This window comes from Echinops telfairi, unplaced genomic scaffold (assembly GCF_000313985.2).
Source record: "Echinops telfairi isolate 266 unplaced genomic scaffold, ASM31398v2 ScPeMD7_7457;HRSCAF=8495, whole genome shotgun sequence".
Lineage (NCBI taxonomy): Eukaryota > Metazoa > Chordata > Mammalia > Afrosoricida > Tenrecidae > Echinops > Echinops telfairi.
In genome coordinates, this window is record NW_022111357.1 from 34,809,293 (window position 1) to 34,829,506 (window position 20,214).

General features: G+C 47.7%; 1 protein-coding gene across 2 annotated transcripts in view; it reads right to left on the bottom strand.

Moving 5' to 3' along the window:
- Positions 1-20,214, bottom strand: part of UBE4B (ubiquitination factor E4B) — a 135,021-nt gene that overhangs the window by 4,812 nt on the left and 109,995 nt on the right. For both annotated transcript variants that reach the window (XM_045298742.1, XM_004705184.3), the window contains 6 exons: positions 19,505-19,603; positions 18,489-18,724; positions 14,339-14,465; positions 11,893-12,037; positions 3,988-4,122; positions 951-1,142 (listed from right to left, as the gene is read on the bottom strand). In XM_045298742.1, the coding sequence (XP_045154677.1) occupies positions 951-1,142; positions 3,988-4,122; positions 11,893-12,037; positions 14,339-14,465; positions 18,489-18,724; positions 19,505-19,603 (934 nt within the window). The remainder of the gene's footprint in view (positions 1-950; positions 1,143-3,987; positions 4,123-11,892; positions 12,038-14,338; positions 14,466-18,488; positions 18,725-19,504; positions 19,604-20,214) is intronic.

The following is a 20,214-nucleotide window of genomic DNA, read 5'->3' on the forward strand; positions in this document are numbered from 1 at the left end:
TCTGCACTGCCCCCATCCTTCACCTCTGTCCACTGTGGTCAACCCCTTCTTGAGAGACAGGAGAGAAGCCTCCTTCTTCCCAGGAGAAATTAACAGTGCCTTCTTCCCTTTGTTTGCCCAGGAGAACGAGACACACCCAGCAAGGCACAGCCACTGGCTCCAGAGAGAAGACGAGAGGCTGCCCCTCATCCGGGACCATCCAGCCTTCCGTCCTCTTCTGAAACAACCAGGAGGCCAGACCTCTCGCCAGCCAGTCCAAATGGAAACTGCCCAGTGGTCACCAGAGACCACATACTGTGAACAGAGATAAGCCAACACGCAAACCCCTGCCCGTGTTTCTCTCCCCGTGGCATCAGCAGCACGTGAGCAGCTGCCTTCTGAATGGAGCCAGGCAGGGCTGTGTGGACACTCCCGCCCCACGTGCGGACACCGCTGCCCACACCACGAGCAGCAGCAGGCAGGGCTGGCGTTTGGTTGGTCACTCCTCTATCATCTACTCGGTGGTCCTTTTCTCACTCTCGTGGTCTGCTTGTCCACACTGCACGCTTTCTCTGTGTGACCCTAACCTCCTGGGATGGGCAGCCGCAGCAGCCGTACAGGAGAATTGGAAAACCAAACCAATGTACTGCCCCCCAGTGCTGATACAAAGGGCTCACGTAGAAAGAAAACACTTCGAAATGAGGATAGCCAACATACGCACAAATGTGACTGATACAATTGATGTATGGATTGTTATAAGAGCTGTAAGAGCCCCCTATTGTTGTAATGATACAACAATAATACTAGAGAAATATATCCTAGAAACTTCTCAAACAACAATTTTAAGGTGTCCAAGTGGGGAGAGGGAAGACTCCATGGGATTACTTAACAAGCAACCCCAGCCCGCCAGGTGTAGCAGCCAGAACCCTCGGTTCTTCCCGAGAGGGTCTCTCTGGCCCCGAGACACTGACCTGGTCGTCAGCAATGGCTTTCGCAAACCGAGCACAGTCCAGTTGCAAGTAGATATCTGTCAGTTGGTCCAACAGCTTCTTTGGTTCAAAGCCATATTTCTCGGGGTTTTCAACTTTCAGGTCACGGCACTTGGGGCCACACAGTTGTTGAAGGTTAAAGTTCAGCATCGCAGCCAAACGGGGCCCAAGTTCCTAGAAAATCAGAGGATAACAAAACGGATGCCGTTGAGACGAGCAAGAAGGACCCCCACCCCATTTCCCAGTGAAGGGAGAAGGAGGGCGCCTGGATCGCCGAGCCCCCCAGGCGCTGCACAGTCAAACGGTCTCTTCCAGCCGCTTCCATTCTGATAATTGGGACATTTAACGCAAGGCGCCCAGCTGATAAGGTATTTGTAAACAGCCACGAGGCAACTTTTTCTACACATTTCTCTTTTAATTAACACAAAAAAGTCTCACTCCACAGAGCAGGTAAATGAAAAAGAACTAGTCACGAGCCCATCATTCTACCTCGAGTCACCAAAGTGCTTGCGCCCACGCTTCCAGCCACCCTTTCATGCGCGTTTTCATACACTGCCAGAGTCCCTGGCCGGTGGGGCAGTCCCTGTCACTCTTACTTGTATATCAGACACAATGAGGGCAGAAATGCAACAGAAGGAGAAGAGAAAATTTATGTCCTGAATTGTTCACGGTCTTGCTGGTGAAACAAAGCAAAATGACATGAAACAACTAGAAAGGAAGGAGAAAACAGGCAAGAAGTAAGCGGATCTGTAGTACGGATAGTGATAAGTAAGAGTTGTTTTAGCCCCCACTAAAATGATTTAAAAAAATAAGAAGAAGTAAGCGGATCTGTAGTACGGATAGTGATAAGTAAGAGTTGTTTAAGCCCCTACTAAAATGATTTAAAAAAATAAGAAAAAGAAAAATGATATTATTTTTATCTAATTAATAGTCCCACCTGGAATAAAAACTTTATCTTCATAAAAAAACCACAAAAGAAGTAAGCCAATCTGAAGTACGAAAGCCTGGCTTGGCAGCATTTACTGTATACACTCGAGTATAAGCCGACCCGAGTATCAGCCAAAGCACCTAGTTTTACCACAAAAACGGCATTAAAAATGTGCTGGAAAGCCCAGCTTATACTCGAGTATATACGGTAACCGTTGAAAAGCTGTAAACTACAGGAGTGATCAGAGTACGGTAGATGAGAAGCAGCCAGTAGAGTCAGGGACAAGGGGCAGCAAGCTCACAGTAGGCCCAGGGGTGTGTGTGGGCGGCACCCTCGGGTTGTGGCTAAGTGCTGTTGAGTCGGACTCACGGCAATCCCACATGACAGAGTAGAACTGCCTCGTGGCATTTCCTCCACTGCAATCTTCGTGGAAGCAGAGTGCCGGGTCTTTCTCCCGCAGACCACCAGGTGGACCAATGTGCCACGCCACTGCACCACCAGGGTTCCCTGACAGATCCGCGTGCACTGAGAGACGGGCGAGGGCTTCCAACAGAGCCGCACACTTTAACTGACAGCAGCATTCACGGACTTCCTATCATGTCCTTTGGAAAATGAAGACCTTAGAACTAGAACGAGGCTCCTGATGATTCACTCTCAAATCATTCAATAGCTTCCTATCGACACAGGCACATACCTGCACTCCCGGGACCGCCCACTTCAAACAAAACAGCTTTAGACAGAGGATGGCGAAAACTGACCCCACATCTGCTTTTGGAAAATGTCGTTTTCTTGCAACGTATCCACATTCATCTGCCTCTGCACTGTCTGTGGTTGTTTGGGGGCCACCAAAAGAGGCTTGCACCGCTGTTGACAGAGACCAGGTGAGCCCCCAAAGCCTAAGCTTCTCCAGAAAAAGGTTCAAGAAGGGGAGATAGGCAAACCGCTACGGGAAGCAAGTGTCTGAACGGTCTGGTGTACAGGTCTGGTGTACATTCGGTGCGGCATTTTCACAGGCCAGTCCTGCTCTGCGGCAAGCCCCTGCTCCCGAACTCAAATCTGTCTCTGAAACCGCAGGAGGGGAAAGTGGACGGAGAGCAGGTGACTCGGCTCTTGAGTGGTCCCCCGGCCAGGGCGTGGTGACCACCGCCTCTCCTGGTGAGGCCAAAATGAGTTGTGTGGCAGAGGGAAGAGGACATGTTAGATAGTAAAATTCTATTCCCCTGTAAACTCTTTATCTCCACACAGCCAGAGAATACCGAATCTCAGGCCCCACCGTTGTTCTCACCGGGAAGCTCCTGACCGCATGACGGGAAAGATCAAAGAAAGGCCACCAGCTTCAATTTCAGACACGGGACCCAGGTCACGTCAAGGACAAGCATTTTGACTTTCCTTTATATACCATAAACTCTAATTATGGCTCTTATGAACCTTTGGTTTCCTATGTTTTAGCAGAGCCACTCTAATAGAAATAATTACACACCAAGCAGACATCTATTTAAGTAGAAGTAACCGCTTTTCGGCATAGGTGCTACTGGACAGTCTTCTGATAAGTGATATAGAAACCAATAGGGAAAAAGCACGTCACGGCTTCAACACGCATACCCCACTGTGGTGTCTGCGCAGCAAGTGCATTCAGCCATTTTGGAAGGACACTGTGCAGGCTGGGATGTGGGACTGGAATGCCCCAATACCCCGGAAGCAGAGAGCTGTGGGTGCTCAGAGCATAAGTGGGCACAACGTCAGCAACAGGCTTTGACGTGTCAGTGACACCTGCCCCCCCCCTCGTCCCTCACCACTGTGTGAACGCCGACCGATAAAGACACTGCAAGACAGAGTGGACCTGCCCCTGTGGGCTTCCAAGACTAGAACTCTTTAGAAAGCCCGGGCTTTCTCCCCTAGTTGAAGCTTGTGGTTTTGAACTGCTGACCCTACAGCTAACAGCCCTCCCACTACCCCACCAGGGTTCCTTTATCAGTGAACAGGAAGCTGAAACTTCCAGGATTCCACAACGACCCTAAAAAAAAACCTAAGTGAGAAAGTTTGAAGGGAGAACCCAGGGGACCCAACCAAGACCCCAAAGTTCATGCTCACCGGTCGGAGGAACGGCTTCTGGACTTGCTTGGTGAGGATATGGAACATGTCCACGGTTTCCGTGGCCAGCGCCAGATAAGAGCGGGACACACGCTCATCCTGAGCCAGCTGGGACTGACGGGCCTGCTGCTGGTCCTAGAAAAGGGGGAACAAAAGGCGGACAAGGCTCAGTGCTGCCCATCAGCTCACCGAGACACCCCGGGCTGGGGACAAGGGTGCTGTGAAGCCAACAGGTTGCACGGAGACTATTTCAACCTCCACCAGTGAACTATCCAGCAAACCCTGCTTTGGGCATCAGAACTCTGGACTTTAACTATGCTGGGTACAAAGCTCCCTGAGAACCAATGTACATGGTCTTTGGTAGAATGGTACATGAGAAAGAGTTTGGGTGCTGAAAAGCTTTGTGGACTCAGGCCAGTCTGAGTTCCAGTGCCCAAAGGACTCTGCAGTGCCTTGCCCGAGTTCATGCCCATGAGCATCCATCTCCTCCAGGATGAAGGAAGTCACCACCATGTCCAGGCAGGTAACAGAAGAGAGTCGCTCATCGGACTGGATGTGCATTGGTGCGCAGGAAGTGTGAGTTCACTTCTCTTCACCACTTTTAAGTAGCAGGCATTGTTATTTAAAAAAGAAAAAAAATTCCCTAACGTCTTGCACCGATGCTTAGGAATCGTCCCTCCTTAAGCGCCTCAAGACGGCGAGGCTTTTAGTCTATTGCCTTTCCTCTGTTAGGCTGTCGCCCCTCACAGCTGTCAACGTACTTGCCGCCGGCACCACTCTGCTCCTTCCACTCTGCCAAGGGCTGGGAAATAAGAGAAGAGTGTGTCTGACTCCTGCGTAAAATAAAGTCATGCCCTGAAGGCTCTGAGGTGGATAAAACATAGAAATATCAGTAAAGACTTTAAATTTTTTTCTTTTTTTAAAAGACTTTAAATTCTTACATCTCCTCAAGGTCTTTTCACTTTCGGTTGGGCAGTGCCAACATGGGGGAAGGGAAGGGAACAGCAGGAATAGCTAAAGGTGCCAACCGAGGGCCCTCAGGGAACCTGCTCGTGAGTGTGCTGGGCGGAGATTCTGCTCTGACACGGGGCGCCTGAGCCTCGGTGCTCCCTGGGTAAGAACGGGCCGACTGGAAGAAAGGGCGAACCAGAAATGGCACGAGAACAGCAAAGCACGAACAATCCGACTGGGTTAGAGCCTCGTGGGCTTGTTCACTAGATGTGAGCTGGTGTCTTCTACACGCCGGAGGCACTGGGGGAAGAAAGCGCAGGTCCTAACTGTTGGGTGCAGAACACCTTTTGTCCTCAGGGAGCAGGTTCCAGTTAGGGAGACAGACAACACACAGAAGAGACATGTGCAGCAAGCCTGGTGGTCCTAAATAAAAATAGAGCAGAGGAAGGAGGAGGGTGATGCTGAGGTCAGGGACACTATTCTGTCAGGAGTACCCAGGGATCACCCTTCTGAGGAGGTGCTATGGATTGAACTGTGTCTGCTGGGCCCAGAAGATATGTTGACGTCCTAGGCCCACGAACCTGAGAATGTGACCCTGTTTGAAATGAAGGGCTGTGATGATGTTTCTGTTAACATGAGGTCATTGTGGGCTAAGGTGGGTTCTGACTCAATGAGTGGCGTCCTTAGGAAAGAGAAGAGACGGACGTAGACAGAGAGAAGGAGGCCATGATAAGACAGAGGCAGAGGATGGAGCGATTCCAAGGACCACCAAGAACAGCTGTCACCAGAAGGTCACTAGGAGGATGGCACAGAACAGAGTGTCTTAGTGCCTCCACATGGAATCGACGTGGCCAATAGCCAGATTTCTGCTCCTCTGGCCTCCAGAACGATGACACAATCCATCTCGGTTCTTAGAGCCCACTTGATCTGCAAAACTTTACTGTGGGCGCCCTGGAAACAAATACAGGAGGGGGCAGCTTAGTGGCTATCTGAAGGAAATGAGTCAACAAAACACCAACCAAGAGTGGTCCAGGGAGAGGGTGTACCAGGTGTATAGGCTGTCGGTCTGTGGAGGAGCCCCGATGTTGAGTGAGTGAAGTGGGGAGAGAGGTGGGAGCCAGGGCAGAGAAGTGGGGGGGGGGCAATGACTCAGTGCCCTGCAGGCCACACCTCAACCAGATGCTGAGTGAGAGGGGAAGTCCTCAAGGGTTCTGAGTGATTGGTGATAAGAAACTGGGAGAACAAATAGGGTTACAACTCAGGCATGACACGAGATTGGCCTGCAAGTTGTCAGACAGTAATAGGTGTCTTTTTAAGCTAGGCTGCAGTCTTTGCTTCATCAGCAGTGCTTCAAGTCTTCCTCACTTTCGGCAAGCAAGGTTGTGTCCAATCCATCTAGAAGGTTGCTAATAAGCCTTCCTCCAATCCTGATGCTGCATCCTTCTTCGCAGACTCCAGCCTCTCAGATCATTTGCTCAGCATGGACTAAACATACAAAACGATTTAACCCTGATGCACACCTTTCCTGATTTTAAGCGATGCAGTCGTCCCTTGTTCGGGTTCTTTGGCAGCCTTTTAGTCTATGGACAGGTTCTGCATGAGCACAATGGAGTATTCTGGGATTCCCACTTTTCACAATGTCATCCACAGTATATTATGATCCACACAGTGGAATGCTTTGGCACTGTCAATAAAGCACAAGTACACATCTTTTCTGGTACTCTCTAGCCAAGATAAGCCACGATGTCCCTTGTTTCACAACCTCCTCTGAGTGCGGCCTGAACCTCCCGCAGTAACCACATGTACGACTGCAACTGCTGTTAAATGATCTTCGGCAAAGTTGTACTTGCACGTGATGTTAATAATATTGTTCAATAATTTGAGCATTCTGTCGGCTCACCTTTCTCTGGAATGGGTCCAAATAAGAATCTCTTTCCACTGGGTGGCCGGGTAGCTGTCTTCCAAATTTCGTGGCGTAGACAAGGGAGTGCTTCCAGGACTGCATCAGCTTGTGGAAACACTTCTATTGGTGCTCCATCAATTCCTGGCCTGGCTTTTCACTGATGCTGTCAGCGTGGTTTGGACTTTTTCCTTCAATGCCACTGGCTTTTGATCATATGCTGCCTCTTGAGCTGGCCGACTGGCTGAAGCGATTCTGTACGGATTCTTCTTTGATTCTTTCCGTGTTGTTCATTATTTTGCTCACAGAATCCATCAAGATCGCAACTTGAAGTTTTTTCTTCAATTCTTTTAGATCTAGGCTGTTCTTCTTAGCTTTCTAACACTTAGTATTTGCTTATTTCATGATAATACTCTTCATAGACACAGACAAAAAGGCAAAAGATGGTTCCAAAGTGGTGGGTGGGTCTCAATAAAAAGATAATGATGTCTACCAAGTGGACCAGGGACATATATAAACCATAATGGATTTTTTTGAGTTCGCACTTAGTTATACGCCTCATCTAAGAACAGTTAGTCGTATGATGTTGTCCCACTCCATACTTGCCATCATGAGGAGACCACTGAAGATATGGATGTTATGAAAAGTATAAAGAAGTTAGACTGTGCCCAGCTATCATAAAGACTAGCATCTGGGATTTTTAAGGTTTGCGTTAAAACAGGCGGCCATCTAAGTGAGGCATCAGCTAAGTCCATGTGGAAGAAGCACACCAGCATGTATGATCCAAGGATTATAAACAATAAAATCCAAGACCGTAGAAGGGAACAGTATTAGAACTTAAATTCTGGGCACTCCGTTTGCAGAAGACTATGAATGACAGCCAGAGACCAAAATTTGTTTGCAAGGTCCCCCTGTGGGACTAACCCTCTGGTGAGTTACCTCTGACCAATGATGACCAGGGATGTGAACAGCCTTGCTCTCACACAAGAGTGCACTGGACAGTGGGCTGACAACGATGTTGTCAGGTTGAAACTTAACACTTATCATCTGGTCTCCCCTTTGACCATTTTAAATGTGTCCTAGTTTTTATCAATTGAGGATTTTCTCTCTTCTTTTAAATTATTTTTTATTATTTTATTTTCTTATTTATTATTTTTAATAGTTTTATTAGGGATTCATACAACTCTTATCACAATCCATACATACATCAATTGTGTAAAGCATAGTTGTACATTCATTGCCCTCATTCTCAAAACATTTGCTCTCCACTTAAGCCCCTGGCATCAGGTCCTCTTTGTTTCCCCTCCCTCCCCACTCCCCACTCCTTCATGAGCCCTTGATAGTTTATAAATTATTATTTTGTCATATCTTGCCCTGTCCGACGTCTCCCTTCACCCACTTTTCTGTTGTCTGTCCCCCAGGGAGGAGGTCACATGTAGATCCTTGTAATCGGTTACCTCTTTCCAACCCACTCTCCCTCTACACTCCCAGTGTCGCCACTCACACCACTGGTCCTGAAGGGATCATCCGCCGTGGATTCCCTGTATTTCCAGTTCCTATCTGTACAAGTGTACATCTCTGGTCTAGCCAGACTTGCAAGGTAGAATTGGGATCATGATAGTGGGGGGCGGAGGAAATATTTAGGAACTACAGGAAAGTTGTATTTTTCATCATTGCTACATCGCACCCTGTCTCTGGGATAATTGTTTTTCAAAGAACTCTGACTCACTGTAAGCTGACACTTTGGTCTGTGTTCAAACCCACCAGCCACTCTGCAAAAGAAAGATCTTCTCTTTTATTTTGCTGTTGATATTCATTATTGTGTTTTCTTTTTGGGGTATATTTTTCTTTATTATAAATTCATGATAAGCCCATCCCTCCACCGCTCCACCCTGCGCCAAGGGGGATGAATAATAGAAATGTGGGTGAAGGGAGACAACGGATGACGTAGGATACGAAATAACAACAATAAAATATAATTGAACAAGGATTCACAAGGGAGGGAGGGGAAAAAAGAGCTGAAACCAAGGGCTCAAGTAGAAAGCAAATGTTTTGGAAACGATGATGGCAACATATGTACAAGTGTGCTTAATACAACTGAATTATGGATAGTTATAAGATCTGTAAGAGCCTCCCAATAAAATGATTAATGATGCAAGAGAAGAAATCCAGGAGAGGTGACTCTAGAGACAGTAAGTGGATTACTCCTTTCTTGGGGTGACAGCAGGGAAGACTGGGCAAAGGGGAGCTAACAACAACAAGCAGAAAAGAAGAAAGGTTCTGAAATTGATCATGGTGATGATTGCACAACTGACACACTGAACTTTATGTCAATAAAAATGTCAAACTGAAAAACAAAAAGAAAGCGGTGGGTCTGAACAATTGGCAGGGTGGAGCTGCCAGGTGTTGGCATTGGGACAACTTGGAGAAGAGGCTTGGAGGGCAGCACGAGTTGTCTTGGACAAGTTGAATTTGAGACACTTAGCACACCAGGTATAGAAAGAGCTGGTTATGCGTCCAGAGTCATAAATCTGAGGTGTGGGGATAAATGTCTAAGTCTTAAGACTATAGATCAGGGGTCCTCAAACTTTTTAAACAGGGGGCCAGTTCACTGTTCCTCAGACTGTTGGAGGGCCGGACTACAGTTAAAAAACAAAAACAAAAAACTATGAACAAATTCCTCTGGGCCTGGGACGAGTCGGCTGTTAAGCAGGACAGGCAGCAGCGGCAAAAACACCTGGCGGGCCGGATAAATGTCCTCGGGCAGGCCGCATGTGGCCTTCAGGCCGTAGTTTGAGGACCGCTGCTCTAGATATTTAAAGTCTTAGACTAGGTGAGGTCACCTTGCACTGAATGTCAGCTGGAGCATCAGGACATGGAGGGGGGTGGTCTCACTTGCTTAATGACTGGGGATAAGAGATACATAGATGCTAAAAGTCCTGCCCCATATGGGGCAGTCTCCTAGAGTACAGAGCTACCCACTCAAAAGTCTAATTGACTCCCTCACCGAGGAACAGTGACTTCGGAAACGAGTGTGGGAAGAGAAGAGAAGCCTGCGTTCTGAGCATGACAGTCTTCTGCTTAGAAGGCAAGGGAGGGAGGAAGGGACTTCAAAGTCAAGCCAACATTATTTCTGAAACAGTAACTGTTAAGGGTTATTTGTGCCTCCCATGAACACAGAAAAATCAATAGTATATGTTTAGTTGTCTTATAAACAAATGCTATAAGGCACTGGCCAGGAATAGGGCAGGGTGCTCTAGATCTGTATCCTAGTATTTTTCATAAAGGCTGGCATGTGACAAACATCGTGCACGGGCGATAGAGGTACAAAAAAGCCTGCATGTTCAGCTACACTGCTTGAAGAAGGCCATGAGAAGGTATTTGGATAGGACCTTACTCCCAGGATGGGGCGGATGTTGACCCTTAAGGATGCCATGTAGAGAATTTGGGCAGATGAGTCTCTCAAGCAAATGAAAATACTAGTGACTCATCTGAGCATCTTCTCGGAGTCAGTCTCGAACTATATGTTTCACAACTATTATTTCTGATGGTGGCTTTCCTGGAAGGCAGGTATTAGCTGTGAGGACAGAGATTAATGCCCAGCAATGTCTCTTCTTAAACCCAGGTAACCTGGACTCCAAAGCTGGGCTCTTTCAACTAGGGCTCATCTCTTTGCATGAGAAGGGTGGAGGACTGGTCAGGATTGGTGCCAAAGGAGTGTCGGGGGACAGCTTGACAGGATCTCAGAAAGACACAGGGATGTTCTCTGAGAGCATTAGCCCGGGGGGCTAACTGCTCTCTGAGTGTTGGGGGATTGTGGGAAGCTTCCGTGGCCTTGTGGCACAATGGTTTCTGTGAGTTTAGAAATGCATAAGGGCAGGAACAGATGGCAGAGAGGGTCCGTCCAGGGCCAAGGAAAGAGAAGACCACGGCCTTACATTCCGAATCTAACCGCCCGGGCTCAAGGAGAGCGGTGGCATGCGCACAGAACTCCAGCATTCAGTCTAAGCATGCGGGTTACATCGAGATGGGAAAGGCCCATCAAAGCTGCAGGAATACTTGGAATGAAACATGTTCATTAAATTCAGGTTATCTTTTTTGACTCCACAGCATTATAGCCTTGACAATCTTTCGATTTTGGGACTGCTACTGTACATAGAGAAGAAGTCTCCTTACCCACGAGTGTACAAAGACGCCTTTTTGAGAGCTGTTCTGGTTCTGAGCACTAGCCACGCTATGACGTCACCGGCAGCTCTATGGGCCTGCTAACAGGCCCAGGCTCCAGCCAGATGGCTCAACAGTGCTGGAGAGGGTACTGTCACCTGACTAGCACAGATTTCTCTTGGAACTAGCAAGATGGGACTCTCTTGTTGGTGCTATTAGGTGCTGTTAAGCCAATTCTGACCATAGCAGAGGTCATTTAATAGCAGAACTGCCCCATGGGTCCCTAAGCTGCCATCTTTAGGAGAGCGGATGGCCAGGTCTTTCTCACGCAGTGCCACCGGGAGGGCTAAAGCTTTCAACCTCTCTGTCCGCAGCGGAGTACTGACAACTGCTGTACCAGGGCCCTTTTCTCTTCTATTAGCAACTGAATAGGGAAACCAAGAACAATTAAAAGGGGAAAAAATTGAAACCCAGAATTTTTCAGTGATTTGTCGCTTTGTCTAAAAGGTACCACACAGATAAATGACGTTCCCGTCTAGCAGAGAGGTGAGAGATTTAGTGCGCGCTTTCACAAACCATAATCGATATGTTCAGACAATAAAGGCTCTTCTCCAAAAAGCAAACAGAAGGAACACACATCTTTCAAAAGGAGAGCAGCCGAGACGGCCTCGGGGCATACTCTGAAGGCTCATTCACTTCTCAGCATTCGAACAACCGTTCGCATTTTCTCCTGTTCCCAGCCTGGGCATAAGGTCCAGGGAGCCCACCCGTGGGAAGAGTCAGAAGGATGTTGTCAGACGCAGACATGTAGCCCCAGAACCAGAGTCTGCCCGTGTCCAAAGGCAGAGCCCAGCAGGCGGCCCAGGCGTGCGGGGCCACCGTGTCCTCACCCGCGGCAACTGATCCCACTGCTCCTTGTTCTTCATCTCTTCTTGCACTTCGTGGATCCGCTTCAGAGACTCCAGACTCTCGTCGAGCAGAAAGGTCGTGTCATTGATCAGCATGTTTATATAGCGAACAAACTGCTTCCCGGAACTGAAAAGGCAGTGACAGTGTACAGGGTTATACACCTCCCCGGACTGGAGCCCTCAAAAGAAGCCTCCGCCCAGCCACCTCCACTTGGAGGTTTGCCCACCTGAGCACAACTTCAAGGACTGCCGAGTCTCTTGAAGTCACCGACGCCGTGTTACTAATGTTGAGAATATATACGCACACAGAATCTAAACCAACTCCGCAACCTTTCTTGTTGGTTTCCAGGGAGTCGATTCCAACTTGCGGTGACACGTGTGCTATAGCACTGCTCCCTAGAGCATTTGGGCTATCATCGCATTTTGTTGCTGCTGCTGAGAAGACACACAGCGACATTCACGAACGCTAGCAATTTGCGCACGCGCAGCTCAATGACAGGGACTGCACTCTTCAAGCGGGGCAAGCGGCCGCAGCCCTGCTTTCGGAATGGTCCCTCCCCCTTAGGATAAACCCACGGCTCCATAAGCTGTCACTCTGACCCACGCGCTCGAGCGACAAGGGGCACCGTGTTCTACAGAGACATCGTTTTGGACGTACGCTGCAACTCTCGGTTTGGTTTTAAGAAAACTCCAGGGGATGCTATTGGTGTAAGGCCGTGGTTCTCTACCTTCCTCATGCCGTGACCCTTTCATACAGTCTCTCATGTGGTGGTGACCCCCACCCCACACTATGAAATTATTTTCATTGCTACATCATCACTGTAATTTTGCTACTGTTATGAATCGTCATGTAAGTCGTAATGTGTTTTCTGATGGTCTTAGGGGACGCCTGTGCAAGGGTCGTTTGACCCACAGGTTGAGAACCACTGGTGTAAGGTTTAAAGATCATCTCAGGGTAAAGTTTCAGGGGTTCTCTCAGCCTCCATGACTCTAGAAAGTACAGAGTCGGCGAGAGCCAACTTTTAGGGATACATAAGTGCCAGTTAGTAAATATTCTGGGAATGTGTTAGCTGCTCAGATTTGGCTTCAGTGGGAGTGCCCAGGACACTGTTACCCGTCACCCAGCTGCCAGCAGTGTTGGTGGTACAGCACCTCAACAGCTTTAAGTGGACCAAACACTGTGCCAGCCTCGAAAGATGTTACAACTAGAAACAGGGCACCAAGATACGAGGGAAGCATAAACAATTACCCGCTGAAGAGATAAGAACCCACTGATCTGTTACGTTATCAAAAGAGACACACTGAAGACAAAAGACAAGCAGTATTTATCAAGCAGGATATTGATTTACAGACGTGAAGCTTCCAATGTCAGGAGCTGCTGTTTGATCAGGTTACACTGGAGAACTTGCTGGGGGCAGCGTGGATTGCCTCTTTGACTCGCTACCTTCCTGACAAGCAGCAGAGAAGAGGACTTTGCCTCAGGATCGACGCTGTGTAACTGGGTGGGGGTGGGCTACCTTCCTGGGGAAGAGTCGTTCCTACAAAGCAGGGTGGGCGGTCTGGACCTCAGGGACATTAGAAGCTCACGCAAGCTCTCCCAACTACAGAGTGCAGGGGGGAGGGGGGGGGGGAGCGGCGCTGCTTGAGGGCTAAGCTTGTCCCACGGTGTGGCTGGAACAGAACACTGCCTGCACAGCACTTTATGGAAGCACAGAACTAAGGAAGTGACTCTACAGAACGCTACCTGGCAATGGTTCTGCCACTAATAAAACACATGTCGTCAGCTTGGAATCCAGTTAACAAGCTACATCAAGCCGTGTTCAAAGACCCAGAGGTTTCTAAACGACCCAAGGAGAGGGATACAATTTCTTCTGAAGACAATTTCATTTCCCTTGCTTTTTTAAGCATGGGCAGAATATACAGATGGATTTATTAACCCTGTACTCTCAGGTGGGTGTGTAGAAAGTGTTTAATCAAGGTTTAGGGTCTGACTACAAACAAGAGCATTTCAACTGACAAACCCAACCTAACTGCTTCTAGGTCTAAGGTCCTGCTAACAGGGTGACCCCTGGTTCGAGGGGATATTCAAGAGCCCTAGAGATCTGGTTCAGTCACTCTGACAACTTCATGTTCGCTGTGATCACAGGAGCACGGAGAAAAAACCCAAACACTTAACACCTCATCTCAGAATATTTAGATCCTTTTTTCCTGTACACCAGCCCTGGAGTATCTTGCCAAATCTACAGTCGGCGCTCTCTTGCAAGCGCCGACATTGAGATAGCCCTGCCCGCAGTCGGCAGTGCCATCGGGACCGCCCACAACAGGCGGGGACCACTCATCAAGCGCCTGGCAGGGAAAGCACTTACGCTGCAACCCTCCCTGCGATGTTCAAGAGCGCAAGCTGTGCCATCAGGCGCCCGGTACTTACTTGAACTCCTCCATAAAGGTCCCATGGTGAGCGATGTTTTGCCAAAGGCTTTTGAAAATGGTGCTGATGTGATAGCGAATTGTGAACTTGTCATAGAACTCACTGGTGGCTCCGGTGTGCTCAACATCTAAAGAAGAAAAGAAGCAAACACATGGTAGGGTACGTTCTTCCTTGCCTTTCTAACACGCTACAACATTACCGAATGGGTGTGTCTGATAAATACTTCTCCCCCGGCCTGGAAAGCAGGAGAGAAATGACAAGTTGGTTTTCGATCAACATTCCCCAGGTTTGGCAATCTTGGGCTGGGAGAGTGTTGGTGTCAGTGGGTAACGATGACTGGGCGGCGACCACAGCTGAATTCTTCTACCTCCACCCCAAATTTCAATTGATGCGCTTATTACAGGCATACCACACCCTTCAAATGAGCTTCTCTAAGTGGAGGAAATTTATGTTTTATTAGTGGTCATGTACCTATTAAGTGTGCTTTATTTTTTTAAAAACTGTACTATGGCCATTTCCCCACACAGAGACAGAGAAAGGCAGGGTGAAGGCTTGTGCCACCATCGCCCAGCGCTACTGATGATCAACATCCCACACCTATTCAAACAGAGCCAGGAGGGACTTGTTTGTCCAAAGGACAAACCGTTTAAGCCTGAGGAATTCCTGAATCATAACAAATTTTAAGATGAGGAAAAACTACTGGGCAAATTCAAATGCTTTTTAAGAAAAAGATAAAGTAAATTAAACCAGGCAGACAGGACAGAAACGGCAGTGCTAATGTGCCGTGGGCATTATCTGGGGTACACTTTCTCTAAGAGCAACCTGACAGAAGGTACCACAAGCCATAAACATGCCCACCTGCCTGCCCAACACCTGCAGCCACATCCTAAGACCCATCTCCAGGGGCACCCACTGCAACGGAACACACAGAGTAACTTCCATGTCTAGGTGAAAACTACGAGCTATAAAACATGCCATAATTTTGGCATAATCATTATTTAAACACTCCCCCCGCCCCACTCCTCACTTACTGAGAACCTCATTATCAAACATTTCCCATGTATGACAATAAAAAGTCTACTTAGTCATTAAAAAGTCTACTGCCTTGTTTGCTTCTGAATGAGGTAGGTCTGGCAGTAACGAATACCAACGTGCGAGGGAGAGAGTCACACTGGCTGTGATGGTGAAGGCCAGGCGCCAACTTGGCTGGACTCTGATTCTCAGTGGTTTGGCAGTTACATAATGACATAATTTGGCAATTACAAAATGGTGTAGTCATCATTCCATTGTGTGATCTGATCCTCTGTTTTCACATAATGTCAAATTCCTGAGTTAACAGAGATGATTGTGGCTCTTCCATTTTCTTTGGCTTCTTCCGAAATGGTTTCCCTTTTCGTACTTCCTAGATTTCCCCCCTTTTTGCTCATCATTGAAGCTATTTTAAGGCTAAAATAGAAAACATTATTTACAAAGAAAGGAATAAAGTAAATAACACCCACCACACAGACATCTGAAAGCACTGACGCATATTCACAACGCTAACCCTCCTAGAAGACGAACTATGTGTCATTTTATTAATTACATAAAAGCGTGCACTAGAGTGTGGAGAGCTGACCCACGAGCCTATTACAACCCCCCTTATATCATCTAAAACTGCCCGTCCGTGTCCTGAGCCCGTGATGCTAGGTGCTATCGGGTTGGGTCTGACTCATAGAAACCCTCTCTACTCCTACAGGAAACACTGCCAGCCTCTGTGCCATCATCACTGTCATTGTTGTCTCTGAGCCCACTGCTGTGGGCACTTGAAATCTGCAAGTTTAAGGTCTGTCTCCAGACTGGAATGTCTGATTCGGGAACTTGGACATCTTCACCAACTTTGCCTGAGTACTGAAAACAGCGTCAGCACGTAGTAGGTGCTTCAGAACTATTTGCTGCACTCGCAACTGGATCGGTTTTAGTACAGAGAACCACGGTCGTGGTGATCAGTGTCTTTCTAAGCCCCAAGTACAGGAAGCTATTGTCATAGGAATAAAATATTTCTACTTGAAAACTTTCTGCCTAAGCATTTCCTGTGCTTGGACACTATTGCTCTCTCTGTACTGCCCTGGGCATCATCCACATGCCCAGGGCTGAGAGGGCCAGGCATGTTCAGGACTCAGGATCGAAACCAGTGGGTGGGTCTTAGACTAGGGGCTCACGGGCACTTAAGTGGGCAGGGGGACCTGGGAACTCATTTTCTTTCTGGCCACTTCCCAGATTGGCTTAGTTCTTCCAAGGGCCTGGGGACAGAGGGCTTTCACATGGACCTCTGGACCAGGCCTTGCAGCCTCTTGGGAACTATGTGAAGAGCAACACAGCAACCAGGCGCACCTGTGCGGAAGGCCAACTGCTGCAGCTACTGGCTCTGCCACTCACCGGTGGGTGACCTTCGGCAAGCTTCATGACCTCTCTAAGCTTCAGTTTCCTCATTTGTAAAACGCAGATATTTATAGCGCCCATTTTTAGACAGCTATAGGATTAAATGAAAGGATTAGTAAGTGCGCAAGAAGGGGTAGCTATTATTAGTCTAAGGATCATCTCTCCGGGGCCAGGGCTCACCGTGCTCCACAGTACCCAGGAAGAGGAGAACAGCACCCACCTGCCACCTCTTGGAATGTGACCAGTGAAGCTCTGCCAGGCTAGAGGCCCAGCCCTGTGTCTGCTCCTTCAGGCTGGAACAACCACACACACTCACGCACTTCATCCCAGAGCCACCATGAGAGCCCAGGTCACTAACGGGGGCACCACTCCATCAACTAATAGATACGCACATGCGCATGTTGGACACAGGTATGCACGCCTAAGTTACAAAGAAGACTGAATTCCACCCATCACTCTACCATTCAAAATGTGTCCTTCCAGCTCTGTTATACAAGGAGTTCTCAACAAGAGAGAGAGAGAGAGAGAGAAAGAGAGAGATTATAATAATAATAAAAAAAAGAACAATGTCCCCTTAAATCTATATATTGGCATTTTACCTGAAGTGGGGAAAAAAGGTTTGTGGAAAAATGCCATTATCTTTTAAGTTCTACTTGTCCTCAAACTACTGGCAGCTGAGCGCATAACCACCGAGCTGCCTCCTTGAATCTCTGAGCGGATGTCATAAAGCAACAGCGAGGAAGGGGAAGCCGGGCAACACCCTTGGGAGCCTCAGTATCAGGGGAAAGTGAGCAGCCATCTTCCCGTGCTCGGATGCTGCTGTGCACGGTGAGGGACTGCGTTCTGGACGCCCAGAGCTTTGTAGAGGAGTTCTGAAAATACCTGGTGAGAATATGCTTTTAAACGTCACCAACGTTTACTGAGAGCCCAAACATGCCAGGTTTGATGAGCAATAAGAAGACATATTTCCTTGCCTTCAGGAGTCTACAAGGGGCAGGAACATGCACCAGTGCTGCTCCTATGTGCCTTGGCCGGGGAACAGACAAATAGATCTTACATGTAATCAGATTTTTGGAAACACATTTGCATAGTTGAAAAATGAAATTAAAAATTCTATTTGGAATATAACCCAGGCATAAAAAGAGGGCCTCTCACAGGCCACAAATAAGTGACCTAGTATTTACAACAGTGGCCTGCAAATGGTAAGCACTCGGTCGATCCCTGTGAGTCGGTGAACGAATGAGCACTTCAGAGGCTCCAAGGGCTCCTGGCTCCGCTGGCTCGAGTAGGCTCCAAAAGCAAGCATTTGCAACAAGCTCCCTATTTCACTCACGCTTGGAAAATGCTGGTTAGAATTAATTCTGTAGGATCCGACCTAAAACGAACCAAATCAAAAACAAAACAAAACAAAAAAAAAAACCCAAAACGAACCAAATCCTTTCACTCAGAGGAAAACACCAATGTATGCTGTAGACACAACTGCCCCCAGTCACCATGGACTCTCATTAGACCCTGAGGACCCACAGTAGCCGGCACTACTTGTACTGCTTGAGGAGAAGGCCCAGCAGCACTAGATGGGGCACGGCTGGCAGAGGGCTGGCCAGGCAGACTGAAGTGGTGCCCACATAGATGTGGGGATAGTAAACGTGTAGAGTCACGGCATCCCTCGGCTTTAGACAGCCCTGCCCAACTCCAACTGTCACGGTCACCGCTATGCCCAGCGCCGACCTACCTGTGTAAAACTTCATCAGGGATGGGACCAGCAGCTTGGTGGAGAGAGGGTGATTCTCGATCATTTCAAAAAACTTCTGGGTTCGTGGCTGAACAGCAGGATTGGTCATGAACATGACCTCCACCAGCTTGGCCACCAGATACGGATTCCGGATGTAGCTCTGGCTGCACAACATCACAACAAGGAACATCACAACATCCTGAGTGCAGGGCTCATAAAGCGCCTGAGGGGAGTGTCTGAGGAGAGCGAGAAAAGACATCTCTGAGACACAGCCTGGGCGGATGCTGACGCCATTAAATTGGGGCGAGAGGGCAGGCAGGGGGATGGCTACAGGAAGGGCAGGTCTAGGATACACTGAATTTCCTTGAGGTTAAATTGATTACTTGCTTTAAAACTAGAGACTCAAACCCAATGCTCACATGGGCTACTAAGTGCTACATTAACATAAAGCTTTTTTTTTGGGGGGGGGGGCAGAAATCGTAACTGGAACTAAAGTCAGTTACATTTCACAAACTTCTTCACCACTGCAAGGACTTTCAAGAAAATACTGATGAAGTTAATTGCTCTAATGAAAAAATGCCTGAAAATATCACTTTTAAAACTCAAGCTAGTTCTTTGTAAGCTGTCTCTAATTTTGGTATAAAATTCAGGGAAAAAAATTGGTACGAGAGAGATGTAGGTTATTTCTGGTTTCTGGATGCTTACTCAGATATTTATAAACTGCCCATGCCTTCTGTTTCTCAGAAACCCATATTCAACTGTTAGGATTCAGTTCCGTTTTCACAGACTACATGATTATCAGAGTTGTTAAGTCCACTGCTGTCTCTGAGATATTATTGGAACTGGCTTGTTGCCATAGTTGGATTTATTTTTCCATTCTGGAGGCCGCGTCCGTTAAAAACTGCTACATCAAATGTCGCGCACAGAACAAAGGCTTTGCAATGCAGTTCCTACCGTGGACCCATCATATACAAAAGCAGATTAGAGCAATTATGCAGAATTTTAAAGGCACTTACTGTACAATAAAAAATAAAAATTCAGCAACATCTTCTACATAAAACTCAGGCAATGCTGCAAATACCTTGGGGACATCTGAATTTAAAGGCAGTGTTATACTGTCAAGGAAGAAAAACAAAAGGCACAATTTACAAGTCAGTTCTGGCACATCAAACTATCAGGAGTACCATCCTTCGTTACAAGTAAGCTTCTTACCTGGAGGTAAAAACCTCGTGTTTTCACGACATGAAAATTCCACATGGGCCAAGAAGCCACAACCAGAAATGAACAATGAGTAACAAAGAGAGTGAGTGTACTAGGGTCATAAAATTATGTGTGAGATGCTTTCCCTTTTCTTGATACCCTAACAATGGCATTGTTAGTAAAATAATTAATATTCGGAGACTCTGAAAAGGTTACACTGGTCAATTTGTGCCACTCAACCTATTTGGGACAACAGAGCGACACATCTTTTCAGTGACAATTTCTGGGCCTGCAGCCCAGTTTGGGTCGGTTCGCCAATAATGACCCAGAGACTTCAGCAGAACATGGCTGCCGGGCCCGAGGAGCCGTTGACAAAGAGATTGACAATACTTCTAGCACCCCATGAGCGTTGACAAAGAGATTGACAATACTTCTAGCACCCCATGAGTTAGGCAGACAGCTTCCTGCACCCATTGCTCCGGAGCGCCTGGTATCCGTAATTTTCAGCTTTCAGCTTTGCATCTAG